Source organism: Elgaria multicarinata, chromosome 13 (assembly GCF_023053635.1).
Source record: "Elgaria multicarinata webbii isolate HBS135686 ecotype San Diego chromosome 13, rElgMul1.1.pri, whole genome shotgun sequence".
In the NCBI taxonomy this organism is placed as follows: domain Eukaryota; kingdom Metazoa; phylum Chordata; class Lepidosauria; order Squamata; family Anguidae; genus Elgaria; species Elgaria multicarinata.
The window spans coordinates 21,654,205-21,676,415 of NC_086183.1; the positions used below are offsets into that span (position 1 = coordinate 21,654,205).

Genomic DNA, 22,211 nt, shown 5'->3' on the forward strand with positions numbered 1-22,211 from the left:
CTAAATTTGAATCCCTCCTCAGCCACAGAACTGTCTGGGTAGCCTTGGTCCAGTCACTATCTCTTGGGTATTTCTACCACATAGGGTTATTGTGAGGGACAAAATATAATATCCCTATTTCCCCTAAATTCCTTGAAGGAAGGGCAGGAGAATTATTATTATTATTATTATTATTATTATTATTATTATTATTATTATTATTATTTTCTAACGTTTACTTTCCTGTTTTTCAGTCCCATTGGATTCTCACAGTGGCTTACGATAAAATTAAAATCACATAAAAAAAAATAAGAGATCCAACCATTAAGCAATAAAGATGCAATAAAGCATGGCAGTCCAAGTACCAGCATAAACAAATAATAATAATAATAATAATAATAATAATAATAATAATAATAATAATAATACCAAACAAATCTGAAAAGCTAGGGAAAGTGAAGAAAAAAATGTCTCACCTGGGGGGGCCGCTAGACATCCAGTGGTGCCAGGCAGACCAGGTGAGAGGATTTCAGAGCTGGGGTGCATCCTCAAAAGTCCTTCCCCTTTCTGGTTATCACCCACAGAATCACAGAGTTGGGAGGTACCTCAAAGGACCATCTAGTCCAGAGGTGAGGACCCTGTGGTCCTCCAGATGTTCTTGGACTCCAGCTCCCATGCCCCCTGACCATTAGCCATGCTGGCTGGGGTTGAAAGAGCTGAACAATCAGGTTCCCCATCCCTGATTCTTGTCCAAACCCCGGCCAGTGCACAAAATCCTCTGCTACAGTATCCATGATAGGTGACCATCTCCAACAGATGGTGGCCGGAGCAGAGAAGTGCATTTGAGACAGATTGGTAGATACAAATACCTGGGTGGGTTTATGTGGGAGCAGGCAATTCTTATCAGATGCTCAGGTTGCAAACCATTTGGAGCATGACACATTAACACAGCACACTGAATGGTTCCTAGAAACTGAGTGGGAGCCTAGGCAGTTGTGTCAAGACTGACAAGCTAATGCCAGTCCATAACGGCTGCATTTTGTAGTTTCCAAGTTTCCTTCTTCGAAGGTAGTCCTATGTACAACACAGGACTCTAAACTATGGCCACGCTGTCTCTGTCCTGGAGATATTTAATTTAATTTGCTTACTAAGTTCTGCCTGCAAAATATAGCAATTTCATTTTGCTTTGTTTTTGTTTTGGTGGTGTGTGTGAAGATAGATTGCTTTATTCCAGCAGCACTAAATGAGAGAGATAAACAACATGTAATATTGTAGGTATGACAGATCTATAGGACAGAGGAATGATGTCTTCGGTTGCTGGGCTTCAGAGCAAGAGTTAAAGACAGTTGGCTAAATACAGACCCTTGAATCCTGGAATTCACAATCAGAACTATTCCCTCAACAGATGCTTTCTGTAAATATTCCAAACTTTATACAAGTTCATAAGGCTTAGAAACTTGGTTTCTGAGATTTAAACATTTTTTTTCAAGATTTTTGCACGTTGTGTTAGAAGCCAAGCGCATTTCTCCCAAGATTTTATGTCAACCTTTCCCAAAGAGGAAAAGCACAAATGCTGATACCATTAAAATGGAATGGGTTGTTTTCCTTCTCCCTCTATGTTCTAGAAATTGGGTGATCTACTACCATTTAACATTTATCTAGAGCGTTGCTGTGTGCTTACCACAAAACAGGACACAAAGTAATTGAAGTTCCTGCCTCATCCTTTATTAATTTTTGCCAAAACTAATATTGACCTTGATTCACAGATAACCACACTCAAGAGTGTTGTGTTTGGCTACTTACAGATGGGTAATAACTTACAAAGCATAGCTGCCTAAGGACATCTCTCCCATCACCATTATCTTAGACCAGCCTTCCTCAACCTGGGGCGCTCCAGATGTGTTGGACTACAACTCCCAGAATGCCCCAGCCAGCTCGGCTGGCTGGGGCATTCTGGGAGGTGCAGTCCAACACATCTGGAGCGCTCCAGGTTGAGGAAGGCTGTCTTAGACAAAGACAGGTCTAGCACTCGCTAAGGCTTAAATGTGAGTCTGGACTGGAGAACTCTAAAATGCTGGGGCTTCATATATGACTGAATGCTCGTCCAAACAATACAGTCCCCTGCAAACTGTCATCTTGGCCCTGTGGGGAAGAAGAAAGAGCAAGGGGACAGGAGCAGGCAGAAGAAACATCATGGCCTGCTCCTGTTGGACTCTCTCTCTCTCCTCCCCCCCTCCCTCCCTCCTGAACTCGTTCCTTGTGTGTCATGTCTTTATTAGACTGTAAGCCTGAGGGCAGGGACTGTCTTTTTTGCTAAGTGTAAGCCGCTCTGAGAGCCTTTTTTGGCTGAGGAGCGGGGGATAAATAAATAAATAAATAAATAAATAAATAAATATGGAAAACAAGACGTTAGGGAAGAAGTATTCTAACCTAGCCCTGTCGCCTTAAGTGCTTGCTTTCTGTGTGAATTCTTTTTACGAGGGAGCTTTCCATCATGGGAGAGCCCTTCCCTCCAGGCTCAGTCTTAGTGGTCAGCACCAGTTTCGGACATCCCCCAGGAGGTCCACTGCCGATCCTACCAAGGACACCAACCAAAATGCCGGCTGCAGTCATCTGTGCTCCATGTGTGACCAGAATGCTGGATTAGAATGGAGCACCTTGCTTATGAGGGAAGGTTACAACCGCTGGAATTGTCTAGCTTGGAAAAAAGGAGGGCAAAGGGAGACATGATAGAGGTGTACAAAATTATGCCTGGTGTGGAGAATGTGGACAGGGAGACATTTTTCTCCCTCTCTTATAATACTAGAACCCGGGGTCATCCCATGAAGCGATTGGTGGGAGATTCAGGGCAGATAAAAGGAAGTACTTCCTCACACAGTGGATAGTCAGACTGTGGCCATAGCTAGACCTAAGGTTTATCCCTGGATCATCCAGGGGTCAAACCTGTTCATCTAGGTGACACACAGGGGATCCAGTGCTCAGGCAGGGGTGAACCCTGGATGATCCCAGGATAAACCTTAGGTCTAGCTGTGGCCTATGAAACTTGCTACCACAAGATGTGGTGATGGCCACCAATTTGGATGGCTTTAAAAGGGGGCTGGATAAATTCCTGGAGGAGAAGGCTATCAATAGCTACTAGTCCTGATGGCTATGTGCTACCTCCAGTAGCAGAGGCAGTTGGCCTATATACACCAGTTTCTGGGGAACATGGGTGAGAGGGTGCTGTTGCACCATGTCCTGCTTATAGCTCCCTGGCCATAAGCTGGTTGGCCACTGTGTGAACAGAGTGCTGGACTAGATGGACCCTTTGTCTGATCCAGCATGACTCTTCTGACGTTCTTATGACGAGATGGACTTTTGGTCTGATTGAGCAGGACTCTTCTTATGTTAGCGTCCTATGAGGTTTAATCAGAAAATGAGCTTCCTAATGGTGGTTGCTGTATGAGAGAAAATGGGGAAGCAGAGTGGATTCTGGAAAGAAGGTTTGAGAGAATATAAGGAAAAGAATGTCTCCGCTGACCCCAGTCCACAAGAATACTTCCTATTTAGTAGCATGCCTCAACCAGAAGTATTCTTCATAGTGTACACTTGGGTATTTCCTCACAAGGACAGTTCATGCGCCTGTCAGGCTCTTGGTAGCCACAGAATTTCTGCATGCCTCAGACTCTCTGCCGGTAGCCAGCCTCTTGTGTAATCCTGCTGTCATGTGCGGGTTTAAGCTTTGCCCATATTTGCATGGCTCACAGTTGCAGGGCAATCTAGTAGAATGGGATACAATTGTGGGAATTGGGGTCACTGCAAACAAAATGAGGGTCTAGTTGAAAATTTGGGTTGGATCAGGGATGTCCGAAATGATGGACAAATCAAGGGTTATGGCTCAGGTCCAGGTTATTTAAAAGACCGTATTCTCCCTTATGAGCCTGCCCGTGCTTTGAGATCTTCTGGGGAAGCTCTTCTTTCAGTCCCACCTTTTTCACAGGCGCGCTTGGTGGGAACATGGGAGAGGGCCTTCTCGGTGGCTGCTCCGGTGCTCTGGAACTCTCTTCCCGGGGAAGCTAGGCTGGCTCCCTCCTTGATGGGCTTTCAGAAGCAAGCTAAAACTTTTTTGTTCCAGCAGGCCTTTGGTGAATAAGCTGTCCCTCCATCTATGTTAATGTCTTATAATTTTGTTGTGTATTTTAAACGTTTATGGTTTTGTCCCCCATCCCCTCAATGTATGTTTTAAACTTTGTAAGGCTGCCTTGAGACCCAGTATTGGGCAAAAGGCGGGATACAAATAATGATGATGATGATGATGATGATGATGATGTGGGGCCGTAGCTCACTGGTTGAACACCTGCTTTGCTTGCAGAAGGATCTACGTGCAACCTCTGGCATCTCCATTTAAAATAAGTGTGGGAAACCTGCGGCCTTCCAGATGTTATTAGAATCCAACTCCTATCAGCCCCAATGGTCAGCGATGATAGGAGCTGTAGTCCAGCAACATTCTGGCAGGTTCCAGGTTTTCACCCCTGACCTAAAAGAATCATAGGAAGTAGGTGTTGAGAAAGATCTCTGCATATGACTTTGGACAGATGCAGACATTATCAGACTGGATGGACAAATAGCTTGATCTGCTATAAAGGCAGCTTCCTAGGTGCAATGTCTCTGGAGAGAAGTGTTATAGCCAGTTAGCTGTGTCCACTCTTAGGCCACAGCTAGACCTAAGGTTTATCCTGGGATCATCCAGGGTTCGCCCCTGCCTGAGCACTGGATCCTCTGTGTGTCACCTAGGTGAACAGGTTCGACCCCTGGATGATCCAGGGATAAACCTTAGGTCTATCTGTGGCCTTAGTCTATCTATGGAGAATGGAAGTGAGTATGGTTCTCTGCAATGCATTTTTTTTTAAATTAAATCTAACTTTCTTGTCATTCCACCATATATACTTAAGGCAGCTTACAGTGAAGTAGTTTAACAAGAAAAGAGTGAAATGGCAGTACATTAAGGGCTCAATCCTATGCATGTTTAGATAGGGGAAAAAAGCCCTACAGCTCTCATCATTCCCCAGAAAACCATACTGGTAGGACTTTCCCCCCCGTCTAAACATGCATAGGATTGAGCCCTTAATGATAAAACCATGGGAAGCGTAGCTCAGTGCTGGAACACCTGCTTTTTATGCAGAGGCATCATCTGTTAGAAAGGATCAGGTAGCATATAATGGGGAAAAACTCTGTCCAAGATCCCGCTCGAGCTTCATATGTCCTTACATAAAGTCCGAGCGGCAGCGTAATCAAAACATTGAAATTGGCAGAAGATCCTTTTATCTTATCATTCAGGTAAAAAGCCTGGGAAACTAAAACAGCCTCTCATTGGCCCCTAAAGGAAAGGCACAAGGTGGAACAGGTCCTATCCTTGTTGTCACCTGCTTAGCTTCTCAAGGTGGGAATAGTTGGAGGAGAATTCCGATGATGGTCCCGATTTGTACAGGAAATGGCGTCCTTCGGCTATCCTTCTCCTTAAGCTGTTTAGATCTTGATAGGTCAACACCAGCCCTTTGGAAGAGCACCAGGAATCAAGTAGGGATAACATGACTCAGTTTCTCCTGCTTATTCCATCGACTGTATACCTTGTCATTATTGATCAGGTACCTGGGCCGGGTTAAATCATCTATGTAAAAAAACAACACCCAGGACTTTTACAGGAGCCATGTGGCTGCTTCTGAAAACAGCAGCCCCGTATCTCCTCCTCTTTCCTCAGAAATGTGTGATGTGACCGAACATGTGACACAATGTCATCATGGTGAGAGTTTCCCCACCTCCACAAGCAGCATCCAGTGAAGTGAAGAGGGGAACTCCAGCCACCAGAACAACACAACATGCATTTCGTTTCACTACGAAAGAGGAAGGCTGCTACAATGAGAGGAAGAGCTTTTCTACACGAGGCATTTATTGTGGTCTCGTCATTCCTTACTCAGGGTTGTTTCCGAGTTCTTTAGACAACATTGTGATCCTCCAGTTTTGCTTCTGGATTTTTTTTAGAGCACTTCCCTAGTGTGTGTTTTTTACAATGGGCAAAATGGTCTATTATTTTTGAAAGCGTTGTTTCTACTGGTGTATTTGCGCTGTTCTGCTATAGCACAGCTCCACTGAAAGGTTATGAAGTGGGAAAGCAGAAAAGGAAAAGCTCTCTGTGTAGAGATCGGATCTCAGTTCTGTAACTGAACTCAAAGTAGATACAGTGATTAATAGCCTTGCGTAGAAAAGCTCAAAGTGTCTAGGGCCATAGCTAGACCTAAGGTTTATCCCTGGATCATCCAGGGGTCAAACCTGTTCATCTAGGTGACACACAGGGGATCCAGTGCTCAGGCAGGGGCGAACCCTGGATGATCCCAGGATAAACCTTAGGTCTAGCTGTGGCCAAGGATTTGCTGCTTTTCGTGGTAGATGAATAACTCCAATTCTAGGCTGCAACAAAAGTATACTATCCAAATATCCAGTATCAGAGCCACCACCCCTGCTCCAATAGTGACCCCCTTTTTGTTCGCTGGCTTTTTAAAATTAATTTTTAGCCCCAGGAATTTGTGTAAATAGGATCATATTTGGGTGAATGTGTGTCAGTCTTTTGGGGGTACACAATGTGCCCACGTACGCTGTCCAATATGTATAGCCTTGCCATGTCAATGTCCTTGTATATTTCAAAGGGAAGCTGGAAGCATACAAGGAAATTGACAAGGTGAGACTGCATAGAAGCTGCTTTGTGCACCATGGACAGGGATTGAGAGAAGCAGGTGCACCCGAAAGGGGTGGGGACAATATCTCCCCCTTGCCATGCTGAACCTCTGGGTTTTAAATATTGAACTGACACTTGTCAGTGTCCTGCATCTATTCAACACTTCCCCTACTTCCCAGCTACTTGAGAAAGTGGAGAACTGGGCTCCCCCCCCCCCCCGTTGTTTTTTTTTGCAATTCCCATTTGGAGCAGTTACTGCTGCAGCCACTGCACATTTTGCTATTACTCTGTCAGATGTGGCAATAGTTATCCATACCTTGCTTGTTTTGACCACACAGGCCCGGAGCACGGACAGCATTGACACAACGGGAGAGGGTCAAGTCCGCTCCTTGGGGAATGCAACCAGCAACATCAAGGGCAAGCCAACCAAGAGGTAATATCGGGAGAGAAGAAGGGCAGGCCCAGGAGTGCCACAGTGTTGTGGATTTCACCCGCCAGGATTGAAATGGAGCAGAGGGTGGCCAGCTTTTGAATCACCCCTTTAGCTGTGCCTATAATAGGAGTTTCATTTGTAGCAATTAGCATCCAAGAATGTTTATTTTCATGCTGTAGACTAAGGCTGGCTAACACATGGCTCTTGTCTTCCTATTGTCCCTGTTGTGGCAAATCCCCCACACTTCTTTATTTTTTAACACACACACACACACACACACACACACACACACACACACACACATATATATATACACACACACATTTCAAATTAACATTTCTTGGCCGCCTTTCAGGGCAGAAGCCCTCACAAAGTGGCTTACAACAGTAAAATACATAAAAAACATTGAAAACATTAAAAGCAATAAAAACACAACAGCAATAAAATAGCAATTAAAAAGCAATGAAACCGACAATAAAACCTGCAAGAACAATAGCAGCAATAACAGTACGCCACTGTAAATGGCCACGTTAGCACTACAGAGGGCTAAATGGGCCAAATTTAGTTTCTTTGCAGTGGCTACAGAGTGCTGTTTGGGTGGAATTGGGTCCTAGTGCCTTTGCAGGTAAAATGGCTTGTTGTCAAGCTGAGGGAGTTGGGGTGAAGAAGACTTCTGGGTTGCTTGAATAAACCCCAGGGTTAAAATCAGGAAAGCTCAAGGTAGAGAGTGTGGAAGCCCTAAGACCCAAGATGTCACAGTCTTTAATTATATGTGGTGATAAGGTTTGGGGGCCAATTTTCAATAATTTGCCTACTACAGGCTAATATTGTGGCTTCCTGAGGGGACTGAGCCTCAGAATTGCTTACTACTGTTGACTATTTTGGCTTCCTGAGGGGATTGAGTCTCAAGAGTTACCCACCACAGTGCCCAACTTCCTTTCCTGAGCCCATCCCCTGCCTCTGTCTCCACAGGCTTTCCATCACACGGGGCCATTTCCCCAAGCTGACAGAGTGTGCCCATTTCCACTACGAGGCTGTGGACTTCGGACACATCCAGGTGGGTTTCTTTCCATGCCTTTCCCAAGGATATTGGGTTCAAGGAACGGTTGCCTTGGACAACTGAGTCCCTCTAGCAGGCTGGAGGTGGGGCGGGAGGCGGGGGCGTGCTGATGTTAGTCTTCAATCTTCCTAAACTTTCTGCTGGTAGTTTAATTCTCTCTCTCTCTCTCTTTTTCCCTGCAGCTGCAACTTGCACCAGAGCAGAATGAGAATCTCAGCAACTTGGAAGAGGGAGACCTGCTGTTTTCTATTCAAGTCACCTGTCAGGTCAGAAAGAGAAGAGAAATCTCGGATTTGTTTGCCTCGCTTGGACTTGCTTCGTACCCTGAAAAGAGCTGTCAGCTGATTAGTAGCTGTTAACCCATCAAGAAATAATTTTACATGTCATTTGTATGTCGCCAAAACTGAGCTTCACAACTATGCCATAGACTTGCAGCCCAATCCGGCACAGAGTTAAACACACCTAAGCCTAATGGGTGTAGACATATCAAACTTTGTATAGGATTCGATGCTTACATTGGCTTAATAATTGGCTTCCCCTCCCAGGGAATTCTGGGAACTGTAGCTCTGTGAAGCGGTGCTTCCGCTTTCGCCGTACGGCCGCTTGTTTCTCAATGGATGCCTTTCTTCCCACAGGTGAAGAACTGGCAGGTACATCGCAGCTATGAGGAATTCCGCACTCTGGATGCTCACCTGCATTGCTGCATCTTTGACAGGCGCTTCTCTCAGCTTCCGGAACTGCCGCCCCTCAGCCACATGCGGGCTCACCCTGAGGTGACTGTTCGAGAGCTATTTGGGGGTGTGGGATAGGATGCGGTGAGAGTGAGAGGAGAAAACACATCGACCTGGTTTGCACACTCACCACAGCCCAGCTTTGGATGGGAAGTGGCATATAAATATTGTAAATAAATAAATAAACTTTTTTTGGGGTCACAGTGAGTTGTGGTGTCTGTAGGCGCCAGGTTGCCAGTCCAAACACCCACCGTAGCAGCTTCTCGTTATGTGCGAACGGTCCCTCTCAAGTAATGGTTGGTCCTCTTTGATGCTTGAATTGTGGGGAGGCTATGACATTGTGCTCGTTGCTTCTTTCCCTGGCCAGCTCCTGGTGCCCATGCTTTCACAGTACCTCGAGAAGCTATCGGCCATTGTGGACAGCAACATCAACTGTGGCCCAGTCCTCACTTGGATGGAGGTGAGAAACATTAAAAATGGGTCGGAGGGAATGGAGCAGAACTCGCCTGGTATTATATCGTCAACATCTCTCTGCTAGAGATGTCAAGGCTTGGGGGAGAAACCCAGAAGAAATCAAGCAAAACAACATTCTTTCCCCCAAATTTCCAAATATCTCTGGAAAAAGCTCTGCTTCCCCACTTTTATTCCCCTGGGATTTCCCCCATTTTTCGGTCTCCCCACCAAGCCTTTCAGATCTCTGCTCCCTGCTCAGACTAATAAGCACATCTGTGCCAACTCTTTTCATTCTTCACCCCAGGTTGCCATAATGTCTGGAAATCCAGATGCCGTTTGACTTTGAGGGAATACTAATCATAGAATTGGGTTTTCAGCAACAGCACAGATATTTATAAACACACACACACACACACACGAATTACTCTGTGTGAGACGCTGGCGCGTTTTAGTGCAGTGACTGAGAATATTGAGCTGTGAGCTTTAAAGTCGCTGATTCAAATCTCACCTCAGCCACAAACTCACAAGATGGCCTAGCGCCAACCTCTGTCCTCTCTACCTCATTCTTTGCAGCTGTAATAAAAGCATCACAATACTGGCTTAACTTCCAGGTTTGTTCTGAGGCTTAGGGTGCAATCCTCTGTCATGTTTAGACCAAAAAATAAAGAAAGCCCTACATGGCTGGCTGGCGAATGCTGGGAATTGTAGGACTTTTTTTTCTGTCTAAACATGCATAGGATTGTGCCCTTACTGAGTTAATGTATACTAGCTGTACCCGGCGTAACATACGCCCTTGTAGCATATCAGCCTTGGGCCGCCCGCCCAGCTTGCATGAGATTAGGCCGGGGCCTGGGCTCGCAGTAGGCAAGCGGCCTCCCACCTGGCCACCATGGGCCCTGGCCGTGCCTCGCTCATGTTCCGGACCGTGGCGCTGCCCCCTTCGGGGGGGGGGAGAGCGAAGAGGCAGAAAGGGGGGTAGGATTACCTTGGAAAGCCAGGAGGAGTCGGGTGAGGGGCTTAGCAACTTGTATCAGCTGACATTACACGTTGTTACTGTTGCTTAGCAACCTGTATCAGCTGAAGCCTTTACGGAAACATACCTAAGCGTTTTATATGTATAGATAGACGGGCGGGTAGTCATGTTTTCAGAGGTGCCATAGATGCCCGTGCTGCATTTCTGTCTGTCATGAAGGTGTTGAAGGCATAGGTGGCCTGCCAGAAAGCCATCCCACACCTTCCTTCTGCCCCCTACGTATTGCCTCAGATGACACCCATGGGGCATTCCAAGGCTCCACCCCTTCAGTTATATCCCTGCCCCCTCTTCAATTTCAGATTGATAACCATGGCAACCGGCTGTTGGTGAACGAGGAAGCTTCTATCAATGTCCCTGCCATTGCAGCAGCTCATGTGGTTAAGCGCTACACAGCACAAGCATCTGATGAGCTTTCCTTTGAGGTATGTCCTGCCCTATGGTACGTATTGTGGCCATAAAACTGAATTAAAACATAATATACACTGTTAAAACATCCTAAAATCATGTTAAAATATCCTAAAATTACACTGGATAGGCCTGCCGGAAGAGATCAGTCTTAATAGCTTTCTATCAGCATTTAAGAAAGCTATTAAGACTTATCTCTTCCGGGAGGCCTATCCAGTGTAATTTTAGGATGTTTTTAACATGATTTTAGGATATTTTAACAATGTATATTATGTTTTAATTCAGTTTTATGTATTTTATATTTATTGTTGTCTCCGTCTTGATCAGAAAGGAGAGGCGGGTAAGAAATTATTATTATTATTATTATTATTATTATTATTATTATTATTATTATTAAAAAAATGCAATATTAAAACATTAAACATTTAAAATACACGACAATTTTACAAGTCCTTAACATAGATGGAGGGCCAGATTATTCTCCAAAAGGCCTGCTGGAACAAAAAAGTTTTAGCCTGCTTCCGAAAGCCCATCAAGGAGAGAGCCAGCCTAGCTTCCCTGGGAAGAGAGTTCCAGAGCACCGGAGCAGCCACCGAGAAGGCCCTCTCCCATGTTCCCACCAAGCGCGCCTGTGAAGATGGTGGGACTGAAAGAAGGGCTTCTCCAGAAGATCTCAAAGCATGGGCAGGCTCATAAGGGAGAATATAGTCTTTCAGATAATATATGTGATGCAGTTAGGAAAGGCATGATTGAAATGCTGCGCATATTAATTTGAGTGTTACCTTCGTATGAAGCATATATGACACTGACCCCTAAACTACGCCTCTTAATCTCTCTGGCACAGGTTGGAGACATCATCTCCGTGATCGATATGCCCCCCAAGGAGGACAGGAGCTGGTGGCGTGGAAAGCATGGATTCCAGGTGGGACTTCAGGAGTGGAGAGGCATTGAAGCGGGAGAACGCTTTTGGGTGTAGGAGCAGCACTGTCTATTGGGTGGCCGCATGTACCTTGATGAGCAGTTTTTCTCTGCAAAGTGGTTCAGCAGGTGGCAATTTCCCCCTGGAATTCTGCCCCACCCCGATCGCAATGCCACTTCTGCCCAGGTTCTAGTCCCTGGTGTTTCCATCCAAACATGGGCTGGTGCATACAGGGGGGTAAACAGCTGATGCGCAGTACGGGGGAGGTCCTGCAGGGGTTAAACACTGCTCCATTGCGCTGCAAATTGCCCTCTCCCAGGACTCCTTTGTGGAGCAAGTAGCCATTGGGGGTTTTGTACACTAGATGGCTGCATAACATGTTGTTCTAGCCTCTTGTGCAATCTGAATCAGTGGAGAAAAGGGGGCTCATTATAGAGGAGGGAGATGTTCAGCAGCTATTGTTTCTCCCAACAGTGCAGCCTGTTGGGAGCAGAAACTGCATTGTACAACTGGCAAAAGATCTATGAAACTTGTGCAGTGGTAGGGTGACCATATTTGGGAAACCAAAAAAGAGGACACCTAGTGTGTGTGTGTGGGGAAGCAGCTTTCTGAGTCCTGCAGAAAGTACGTTATTCCCCCGCCACCTTAAAGAACCCGATTGGAGTGGAGGAGGGGAAAGGATTTCATTCTGCACCACCACCATCCCCTCCAATTGGGGCCTTTTCTATAATGTCCACGAATGACCCACTTTCCCCTTTAAGACCTCAGTTGGAGCTCGGGGTGGGGGAATGATGTGCCTCAAGAAAGCATGTCATTCCCTCCTGCCATGCTAATGGCAGCCTTAAAGGGGAAGGTGTGTCATTCCAGGCCATTATTGAAAATTATAGAAAATCCCCCCTGACACCATGGAAAGAACAAAAACCAGGACAAATCCGGGGAAATCCTGACAGTTGGTCACCCTATGCAGTGCCCCCCCCCCCCAGTCTTACTTTAAAGAAAAAACAAGCAAGGGAGCAGGATGCTACATTTTGTTTAGTTTCATGCTGAAAGTGTTTCACGCTGAAAGTTCTCTTAAAAAAACCCCATATTGTCCACATCCAAAAAAATGATTTAACACTCCCCCCCTCCCAACACATTTATTAATACAAGGTTGCTTCTGTACGAGGTGTTTACTCTAGAACGGCTGGGCTTTGTTCACTCGCTTTATAAGGGGCGTCTACCTGATTTATTGGGCATCAGCTCATTGTTTTCATGTGTTTCACCTGCTGTTCCTTTGTTTTGGTTGAGAACTCAGAAAATCCGATATCTTTGAAAAGCACAGAACAGTTGTACAGTGTCCGCAGGTGCAGAACACCTAAATGAAAACACTGCAGATGTAGTGCTTAAGTGAAAAAAGCTTTTTAGCTATTTGAAAACACACCATTATCCCCACCCCCCACCCCCGCTTTCTGCTGTCTTTTTTGGTTGGCACCATTTTAGCGCTGTGTAAATTATTGTTCCAGTCTTTTAATTACTGCTAAAACACTTTTAAGCCTACCTTTTTTAAAAAAAAGTTATTAAAATAATTGTGTGATAGCACCTAAATAAAAAAGCAATTTAGCACAAATAATAATTTTTTTTTTTAATATAAAGTTTTTTTTTGTGTTTTTTTTTTTAAATGATGGGTTCAGGTGAATTGTCCCTTCCCTTACAGTCACCACTGTGGACAGAATATAGCGGAATGTACATGCACCAAAAACATGATCCCCCCCCCCCCCGACTAAAGTGTGGAAAGTCAAGTTACAATCCTGCATAATTGGGTAGTGCTAGGAGGAACTACCTGTCTGCAGGGCAGCCTTGAAGGCTGTCGTCAACCCCGTCCCCATAACAATTCCCACCAATTGGTGCAGTTAATGCATAAATCCAGCCTTACTGGCCTTTGCCATTTTCTGTCTATACTAGCAAATGCATAATCAGTATAGACACAAAAATGGAAAAAGTGATGATGCCTGGATTTATTGGCCCAGAAACTTTGTCCATTGTCTGTTTGCTACATTTATCGACAGCAGGCATAAATTGGGGTAGAATCATAGAATAGTAGAGTTGGAAGGGGCCTATAAGGCCATTGAGTCCAACCCACTGCTCAAGGAAGGAATCCACCTGAAAGCATCCTGGCAGATGGCTGTCCGGCTGCCTCTTGAATGTCTCTAGAGTGGGAGAGCCCACCACCTCCCTAGGTAACTGGTTCCATTGCTGTACTGCTCTAACAGTCAGGAAGTTTTTCCTGATGTCCAGCCGGAATCTGGCTTCCTGTAACTTGAGCCCACTATTCCGTGTCCTGCTCTCTGGGATGATCTGGAAGAGATCCTGGCCCTCCTCTGGGTGACAACCTTTTAAGTATTTGAAGAATGCTATCATGTCTCCCCTAGTAATACCATTACTAGGGTAGGGCTAGTAATCCTGTGTGCCAGTGGGGTTTTCTTTGTGGAAAGGCATATTTTGCTTTGTCGGGAGATGACTCCGTTTCTTCTGCATGTCGCAATGTGTCTTTTTGCCTGTCTGTTGTGCAGGTGGGGTTCTTTCCCAGTGAATGTGTGGAGCTGTTCTCGGAACGTCCCAGTCCAGGACTCAAAGCAGGTAAGACCTTCCTCTCGTCCAGCTCTGGAGTTCTTGCTTTGAGCGAGGAGTTAAGATGACCTACGATATTCCTTTTGATGGTTCGTCCTTGAACTATCTGGTATCCTATGAGTTTTTTTTTAGGTCTCCTAGATATATGATGCAGCTAGCTGGAAGCATTCTAACTCCCATATGGAAATTCTAGAAATCCTTTCCCCTCCCCCTCCACCCCCAGTCCCATGGTATTTCAGTGTATACTACTGGAAACAGTCTCCTCATGTATGCATTTGTAGGGAGTGATGGAAGGTAACGTTATGCTCTTTCAGATGCCATGGGCTAACCAGACTTAGTGCTAGAGCAAATGCTTAGTATGTAAGCTAAGATACAAACAAACCTTTGCCCTGCACATGCAACTCCTTCACTCTGTCCTTCATACGAGTGAGCAAACAAGCCTTCCATTAACTATAGGTTGCCAGTTCATCCAAACCAAGAAATTATGGTTAACATCTTTGAAACAAGCCACATTATGAAACCATGGTTTGATGTTGGTTTAATATCCAGGCTTGTTCCAAAGCTGTTAACCATAGTTTCCCAGTTCAGGCAAACCAGGAAACAATATTAAATGGAGGATTTACTGGTTTGTTTGCTAAAATGTGTAGTGAAGAGGCTCTTTCATGTCTCAGCTTATTAAACCAAGCTATGAAGATCTGAATACACCTACTGATTCGCCAAATCAATCATGCTATGCAATGGCAAAACGGGCATAAATTACGTAAAATGAATGTGAGTGTGCATAATTTGCATAATTTATTAAGGTTGCAGTTATTAGTTGCTTGGAACTCTTGACTGCCAGGAACTAGGTAAAAGATTAAAAGATTAACTCCAGAAGAGCACTTCACTTCGAATGAGGTGAACTGTGGAATAGTGACTTGTGTCAATAGCAACCGGGAAAAGCGGAGGGAGGATTTATTTATTACTCTGTCCTGTCTGTTTCATGCCGTGTGTCTCTTCTCATATAGATGGAGAAGGGATGAGCTGTGGAATTGCCAGGCCTCATGGCCTCCTTTCCCCAACTTCAGGTGAGACATGGACTAATAGGCAAAGCTGCTGCTGGTTGTGACAGCTGAACAGTTAACTCTTGTGTACTATAGTTCAGTGGCCCTGAAAAGCTGTAAAATAGTTTTCTGTCCGTGCTGAAAACTGCAGGTTCAAATGAGTTGTTTAGTGTGCTGGGGCTCAGACCCCACCTCTGCCTTGCAGTCCTTTGTGAGTAGCCGCACCACCTAGGGCAGCAGTGAAGGCTGGTGGCTTCAGGGTCAGGGGGCGGTGAATCCACTCCCGAGTTTCAGCCAGAACTCTAAAGGAGCTATCCAAGGTGCGGACTTTAGAGTGCTGACTGGTTTTGACTGGAACCAGGAATGGATTCACCGCCCCACTGACATTGGAGTCACCAGCCTCCACTGCACGGCAGCCATTTTGTGATTGTGCCCAGGGCAATTGATCAAATCGCCAAATATGCCTCTGGCCTCAAATGGTTGCCTACTCCTGAGGCAGACCCTTGGTCTGCTCCAGCGTGGCTCTTTTGCTTTTACATGTCTTAATATCAGATTCTCTCCTGGTGCAAATAGTAGCTTTGGGAGAGAGTTTTTTTTTTATCAGCCCCATGGCGTGTGAACCAGCTCTCCCTGGACACAAGGTCCGCAGCGTGTCCTCAGGCTGTTTGGTATATTAACTTACCCTGCAACAGCATTATTTAAAAACAAATGATTATCATTTGGGTAAAAAATGTACAAGAAAATGTGAAATGTCCTGTAAAGTGATATATCAACAGTTTAGAATTTAACCTCCTCAGCCATGAAAAATGTCAGACTATGCACTACTGGTGCCTTAATGCCCATGGGCTTCCATTTTACTTGCATTTTGACTGCAAAGGGAGATACAGGCGCCACCCACACCTCTGAAAGCGAACGGCTGAAGATTCAGGAGAAAGAATCTTTCTCCTGAAGAATGGGCAGCCTCAGCTGATTCACTTAAGTACAGTGATGAAAAGCTTGGGGGGGCTCCTATGTTCTCTGTTCCGATGCTCAGTTCCACTCAGAGGCTTGTCAAAGGTTGTCACACAGAGGAGGGCCAGGATCTCTTCTCGATCCTCCCAGAGTGCGGGACATGGAATAACAGGCTCAAGTTAAAGGGAGCCAGATTCCAGCTGGACATCAGGAAAAACTTCCTGACTGTTAGAGCAGTACGACAATGGAATCAGTTACCTAGGGAGGTTGCGGGCTCTCCCACACTAGAGGCCTTCAAGAGGCAGCTGGACAAGCATCTGTCAGGGATGCTTTAGGGTGGATTCCTGCATTGAGCAGGGGGTTGGACTCGATGGCCTTGTAGGCCCCTTCCAACTCTGCTATTCTATGATTCTATGATTCTCTCGTTCACTCTTTCATTCCCTTCTAGTGTCCAAGAAACATGGCAAGCTCATTGGATTCCTGCGCACCTTCATGAAGTCCAGGCCCAGCAAGCAGCGCCTGAAGCAGCGCGGCATCCTCCGAGAGCGGGTATTTGGCTGCGATTTGGGCGAGCACCTCAAGAACTCGGGCAGTGATGGTGAGTTTATGCACGCCCCTGTGGCCTCCTCTACTACTAGTACAACACAACTTTTGTTATAATGCTGTGCTTCATCCAAGGAGTTCAGAGGAGTGCACACGGTGCTGTCTCCACCCGCTCCATTTTATAATCACAACAGCAACCCTATTGGGTAGGTTAGACAGAGGCTCAGTTCAGACAAGACGTTTCTAAACGGTGGTTTTAGAACTCCACGGTGGAGTTTTTAATCCACTGTTGAGAAATGTGTTGTCTGGCATGAAAAGTCCAGGCCACGGTGGAGTCTTTTTGGGAAACACGCCACGCAGAAAATCCACGCTGTGCAGAGGAGAGTTCCTGCACAACCGTTGTGATGTGTGTTGTGTGGCAGGCTCCGTGGAGTTTTCCATTGTGTTGACTTTTCCCACTGGCTACAGAGTTCCCTGGCAAGAGTGGTGAAAGGAGGGAATGCCTCTTTAGGAGGGCTGCTGGGATTGTTTTTTCCCCGCAGCAATGGCTGATGGAATACCATTGGGAGGACTGTCAATCAAACGTCACAATGGATTTTACTCAACTCCACGGTAGCCCACAGTCACGTAACGGTGGCGTTAGAACGTGTTGTGTGGGGAGTACCTCCTAAAAACTCTGCCGTTGGGTGGAGTTTTCACACTGCATTGGCTCACGTGTTGTCTGAACTGAGTCAAAGAGAGACAAAGAGAGCAACTGGCCCAAAGTCACCCGGTGAGGTTTATGGGTAAGTGGGAATTTGAACGTGGATCTCCCCAGTCCTAGCCCACTATGTTACACTTGGTTTTCATCCAGAGCAGTGGAGGTGGGAAAAGTGGCTTAGGGTGCAGTCCAGTTGGGATGCCCATCAGCCTCCAAACTTGGAGGCTGACCAAGAGGAGCATAGAGGCAATCTTCAGGCTCTGCATTTTTGCTAGACAGCCGTTTTCGCCTGTCTAGCTGGGGCTCTGTGGAGGGGGGGGGGAAAGAGGCTGGGGAGGCTGGAGGATTTTTCATAAGTGACCCTCCCCAGTCTCCTCCCCTTCCCACCCACAGAATCACCCCCTTTCCCTCCTCTCCGAGGCCGCCTCCGAGGTTCTCTCTGCACCAATTGGGAGGGGGAGAGGCCAGGGAGCTCGGACTCCTGGGTCCGAAGTTGGAGTGCCATTTCCAACCTTGGCTCGAGGAATCCAAACTATCCTATGCCCATCCCCCCTATGCTAGCTAGGAACCATGGGATTGCTCTCCCTGCTAGCTAGGGGTCCGTCCACCCCCCTGTTGGCAGAAAGACAGCTCAGTTAAGTTCAGACAGTCCTCCAGGCAGCCTTGCTTTCGTCTGCATAACAAACGAACAAGCGAAACAAATGTGACCCTTTTGTTTCATTCATTACTCATTACGAAAGGAATGACATTGAATCAACTTAGAATGGGCATCCGTGGGCATGTTTCATTTGGTTGTGTTTATTGTAGCAGCAGCCAGGTGAGCATGAAGTTCCAGGGAGAAGGGAAGGAGAAACAGAGGGAGAGAGAAAGAATGCAATTCTGGGGTTGTGTATTTCTAATGGGAGATCCGGGTGCTTTTCCGGTACTTGTAACTTGGGTGCCTTCTGTCGAAAGAGTATAGATTTTTTTTTTTTTAGCCTTCTGATATTCTTTCAAGGGAGCAAATACGGCCAATTTCAGACAGATAAGTGACAGGGTGCCCATTCTATCAGCAGTTAACACAGCACACTGTCTAAGTGTTACTTAAAATCTATTTTTAGTCGAAATCCTGGACGCTAAGTGCTCACAGAGAGCAAAATCAAACTGCCAAGGGGATTTTAAAGGCTCACGGGACTATTTGGTAAGCCCTGTGATGCTCCAAATCTTTGGGAGAAAACAGCTGTGCAATCGCAGAGCTTGATTAACCAAACTCTGCGAAAATTTCTCAATCCAGCCTACATTAAGAAACGATGGCGATCATACACCACCTAGCTTTGCTCTCCATGGTATCCAGTCATTTCCCTTCCCTCTTCAGGTTTTGCTGAGGTTTTCTTGAAGTACAAAGGGCTTGCTCCTACACAGCTCAGGTGTTCCTTGCAAATGTTGTCATCTGAGCAATTTGTAGTGATGGAGTTAGGTGAATTTGCCTGCCAGTGACAGCAGAAGGAAAAACATTGGAATGGGGGCAGACAGCCAAAAAGGGCAAAGTGCCTGATGAGGGTGAGGATGAGCAAGTGAACATTTCCTTTTCTTCAAGAAACCACAGGGATCCAAAAATTGGGGAGGGTGAGCCACTTTCTTTTCATATTTTGGAATTGTTTCATTAGATCTGTTTATGGTACAAGTGCTTAATTTTTTTAAAAATAATATTTTTTATTTGGATTAGATCCGTTAGGATTTTATCCTAGTATGTCTACTGGTTAAAGGGCATTCTTTGCTTGAAAGCTGCTTGGATAAATCATGCACGGTGTTGCAGATGTCGTTTGTTTAGTTTAAAATGTTTCTACGCTGCCTTTAAGGGCAAAGCCCCTCCCAAGGTAGCTTACATAATAAAATCCCATGCGACAAAATTCCGTACGATCATAAAAGCTACGAACACCAGTAATAAAAACATCCAGTCCAGACAGTACTAACATCCGAATCACAATTGCAGCTGAAAACCAAGACCAGTTCAATCAAACACATTTAGGAAAAGGAGGAAGAAAACAGGTACGTCTTCAGGGCTTTCCCAAAAGCTTCCAATGATGGGGGCGACATATGGCAACCCAGATGGTAACCCATTCCGGAGGGGCCACCATGGAAAAGGCCGTCTCCTTTCTACTGGCGAACTTAACGGTGCTGAGTTTTGCAGTTTTCTGGCTGACTGCTCCTTGTCTTTGTTCTTTTAGGTACAGTTATTGTAGTGGAGGGGTACTGTGGGGCTAGTGCTCCACCTTTCACAAGGCGTTAAAAAAAAAAAAGTGTTTTAAAATGTTCACAATGGTAGCAGGAATTACCGGGCCTGTCTAACAGGGTTGATATAAAGATGATCAAGACCATGTATGTGAAAGGCTTTATTGTTATGCCAGTCCCACAGGTACTACGTTCCTGCTCCGATTTCATTGAGAAGCATGGCGTTGTAGATGGCATCTACCGCCTCTCTGGCGTCTCCTCCAACATCCAGCGTTTGCGGTGAGCCCTCGCTTAGAGCCAGCGTTGCAGGACAGGCCCTTGTTTATTACAAGGAGACCTATGATGGAAGGTGGGACTTGACAACCCAAATAGGCACCAGGGCTGGCCCAAGGCATTTGGCTTCCGGAGGCGAAAAACAAGATGGCGCCTCCTCCCATTCCGTGGACTGGCGGTTGAATCTTTGCCACTGCCGTTGAGACAGCCACCTCCATCACACCTGAGGGCAGCAGGCTAGCTTAGGAGGTGCAGGGCAGGCCACATGGCTCACAGCTCATGCCTTCCAACACCTTACTGATGCCTCCCAGGAATTGCCGCCTGAGGTGACTGCCTCACTCTGCCCAACGGTAGGGCCGGCCCTGTGTGACGGGGCACCCACATCTACCTTATCCATAAATAAAGGAGGGCTGCAGGAGGGTCTACTCTTAACAAGAAAAGGAGCATGTGGGAGAAGGAAGTGAAACCTTCCCCCTCCTCTGCCTCATGTCCAGAGATGTGGTTAGCTGCCTTGTTGCGTCCATTTTAGCCCTAACCCGGCAAAGGAAAAGGCAATCTGGCTGTGGGTTTGTGCCGTTTCTGCCGCTTTGTGTAATTCCGGGCCCTCTCTTCCCTGTCTTCAGGCACGAGTTTGACAGTGAGCGGGTGCCTGAGCTGTCCAGAGACGTCTACTTACAAGACATCCACTCAGTCAGTTCTCTCTGCAAGCTCTACTTCCGGGAGCTGCCAAACCCACTGCTCCCCTACCAGCTCTACAACAAGTTTGCTGTGAGTCTTGCAACAGCGGGGAAAAATCCCCCCCCTTTAAATAGCGCCTGCTCCCGGCAGTCCAAAGCTGCTCCTTCTGTGTCCCGGTTGTTTTGGCACAAGTGCAGCTCTGCCTCCTGTGCCAATTTCTGCCAGTCCATCAGAATGAGAAACTGTCCCCTGAACGTGTGTAGTTCTTTTGTGTAAAATTCTTTTGTGTGCCTGTGTGAAATGACACCATAGTGTTATAGAGTGTTTGGGGTGGGGGGGAGGGCTCATTTCACATGAGTCTTTGAGCCTGAGGTAAATACATTAATAGAAAATGTATGAAGAGTAGATTCTGGTGCCTGTTTAGACTGATTCCCCACAACCCCCAGTATTGCACCCTAAATTATTTTAAAAAATTATAGGAAAAAGGAAAGGAACCTCTCGTGCCAGCACGGAGTCATTTCTGACTCTTGGAGGGACGCCAGCTTTCGCTGACGTTTTCTTGGCAGGCTTTATAGCGGGGTGGTTTGCCATTGCCTTCCCCAGCCGTTATTACCTTTCCCCCAGCTAGCTGGGTACTCATTTTACCGACCTCGGGAGGATGGAAGGCTGAGTCGACCCGAGCCGGCTGCCTGAAACCAGCTTCTGCTGGGATCGAACTCAGGCCGTGGGGAGAGTTTCAGCTGCAGAAACTGCTGCTTTACCGCTCTGCGCCACACAAGGCTCATAAAAAATTATAACCCCCCCTTTAAAAAATAAAATCAAAACATCTAACAATAAAGTAACATTGCACAATAGAGTAACAATGCAGAAACATAACCCCCCCCATAAGAGCCTAAATCATATTCAAATAAAATAAACATATATAGCAGCATAAAATAGTCAGCCACAAAGTGGAAGTTGTTCAAAGGCCTCCTTCAAAAGCCATGTCTTGATAAGGTGGCCGAGTGAAATTCAGGATGGCTGTACTTGGGCTCTCCTGGGAAGGCATTCCACAGTGTCGGTGCCACGACTGAAAAGACCCTGCCCTTCATATTCATCCTGCTACACCTCATTCGGTGGAGAAACCCAGCACAGGCTTGCTGTGTGCATTGTCATTACTCCGGTTTTGAACAACTTCGAACAAGAACCCCGGGGTCATCCCATGAAGCTGACTGGTGGGAGATCCAGGACAAATAAAAGGAAGGACTTCTTCACACAGCGCATAGTTAAATTATGGAAATGGAACTCACTACCACAAGATGTAATGATGGCCACCAATTTGGATGGCTTTAAAAGGGGGTTGGATAAATTCCTGGAGGAGAAGGCTATCAACGGCTACTAGCCCTGATGGTTGTGTGCTATCTCCAGTATTCGAGGCAGTAAGCCTGTGTGCACCAGCTGCTAGGGAACATGGGTGGGAGGTTGCTGTTGCACCATGTCCTGC

General features: G+C 46.2%; 1 protein-coding gene across 1 annotated transcript in view; it reads left to right on the forward strand.

Moving 5' to 3' along the window:
- ARHGAP33 (Rho GTPase activating protein 33) overlaps positions 1-22,211 on the forward strand; it is a 47,892-nt gene that overhangs the window by 5,439 nt on the left and 20,242 nt on the right. Inside the window, exons 2-13 of the mRNA XM_063140845.1 lie at positions 7,027-7,121; positions 8,094-8,178; positions 8,364-8,447; positions 8,817-8,954; positions 9,280-9,372; positions 10,698-10,820; positions 11,648-11,725; positions 14,272-14,338; positions 15,337-15,396; positions 16,772-16,921; positions 19,954-20,056; positions 20,674-20,818. Coding sequence (XP_062996915.1) covers positions 7,027-7,121; positions 8,094-8,178; positions 8,364-8,447; positions 8,817-8,954; positions 9,280-9,372; positions 10,698-10,820; positions 11,648-11,725; positions 14,272-14,338; positions 15,337-15,396; positions 16,772-16,921; positions 19,954-20,056; positions 20,674-20,818 — 1,221 coding nt within the window. The remainder of the gene's footprint in view (positions 1-7,026; positions 7,122-8,093; positions 8,179-8,363; positions 8,448-8,816; positions 8,955-9,279; positions 9,373-10,697; positions 10,821-11,647; positions 11,726-14,271; positions 14,339-15,336; positions 15,397-16,771; positions 16,922-19,953; positions 20,057-20,673; positions 20,819-22,211) is intronic.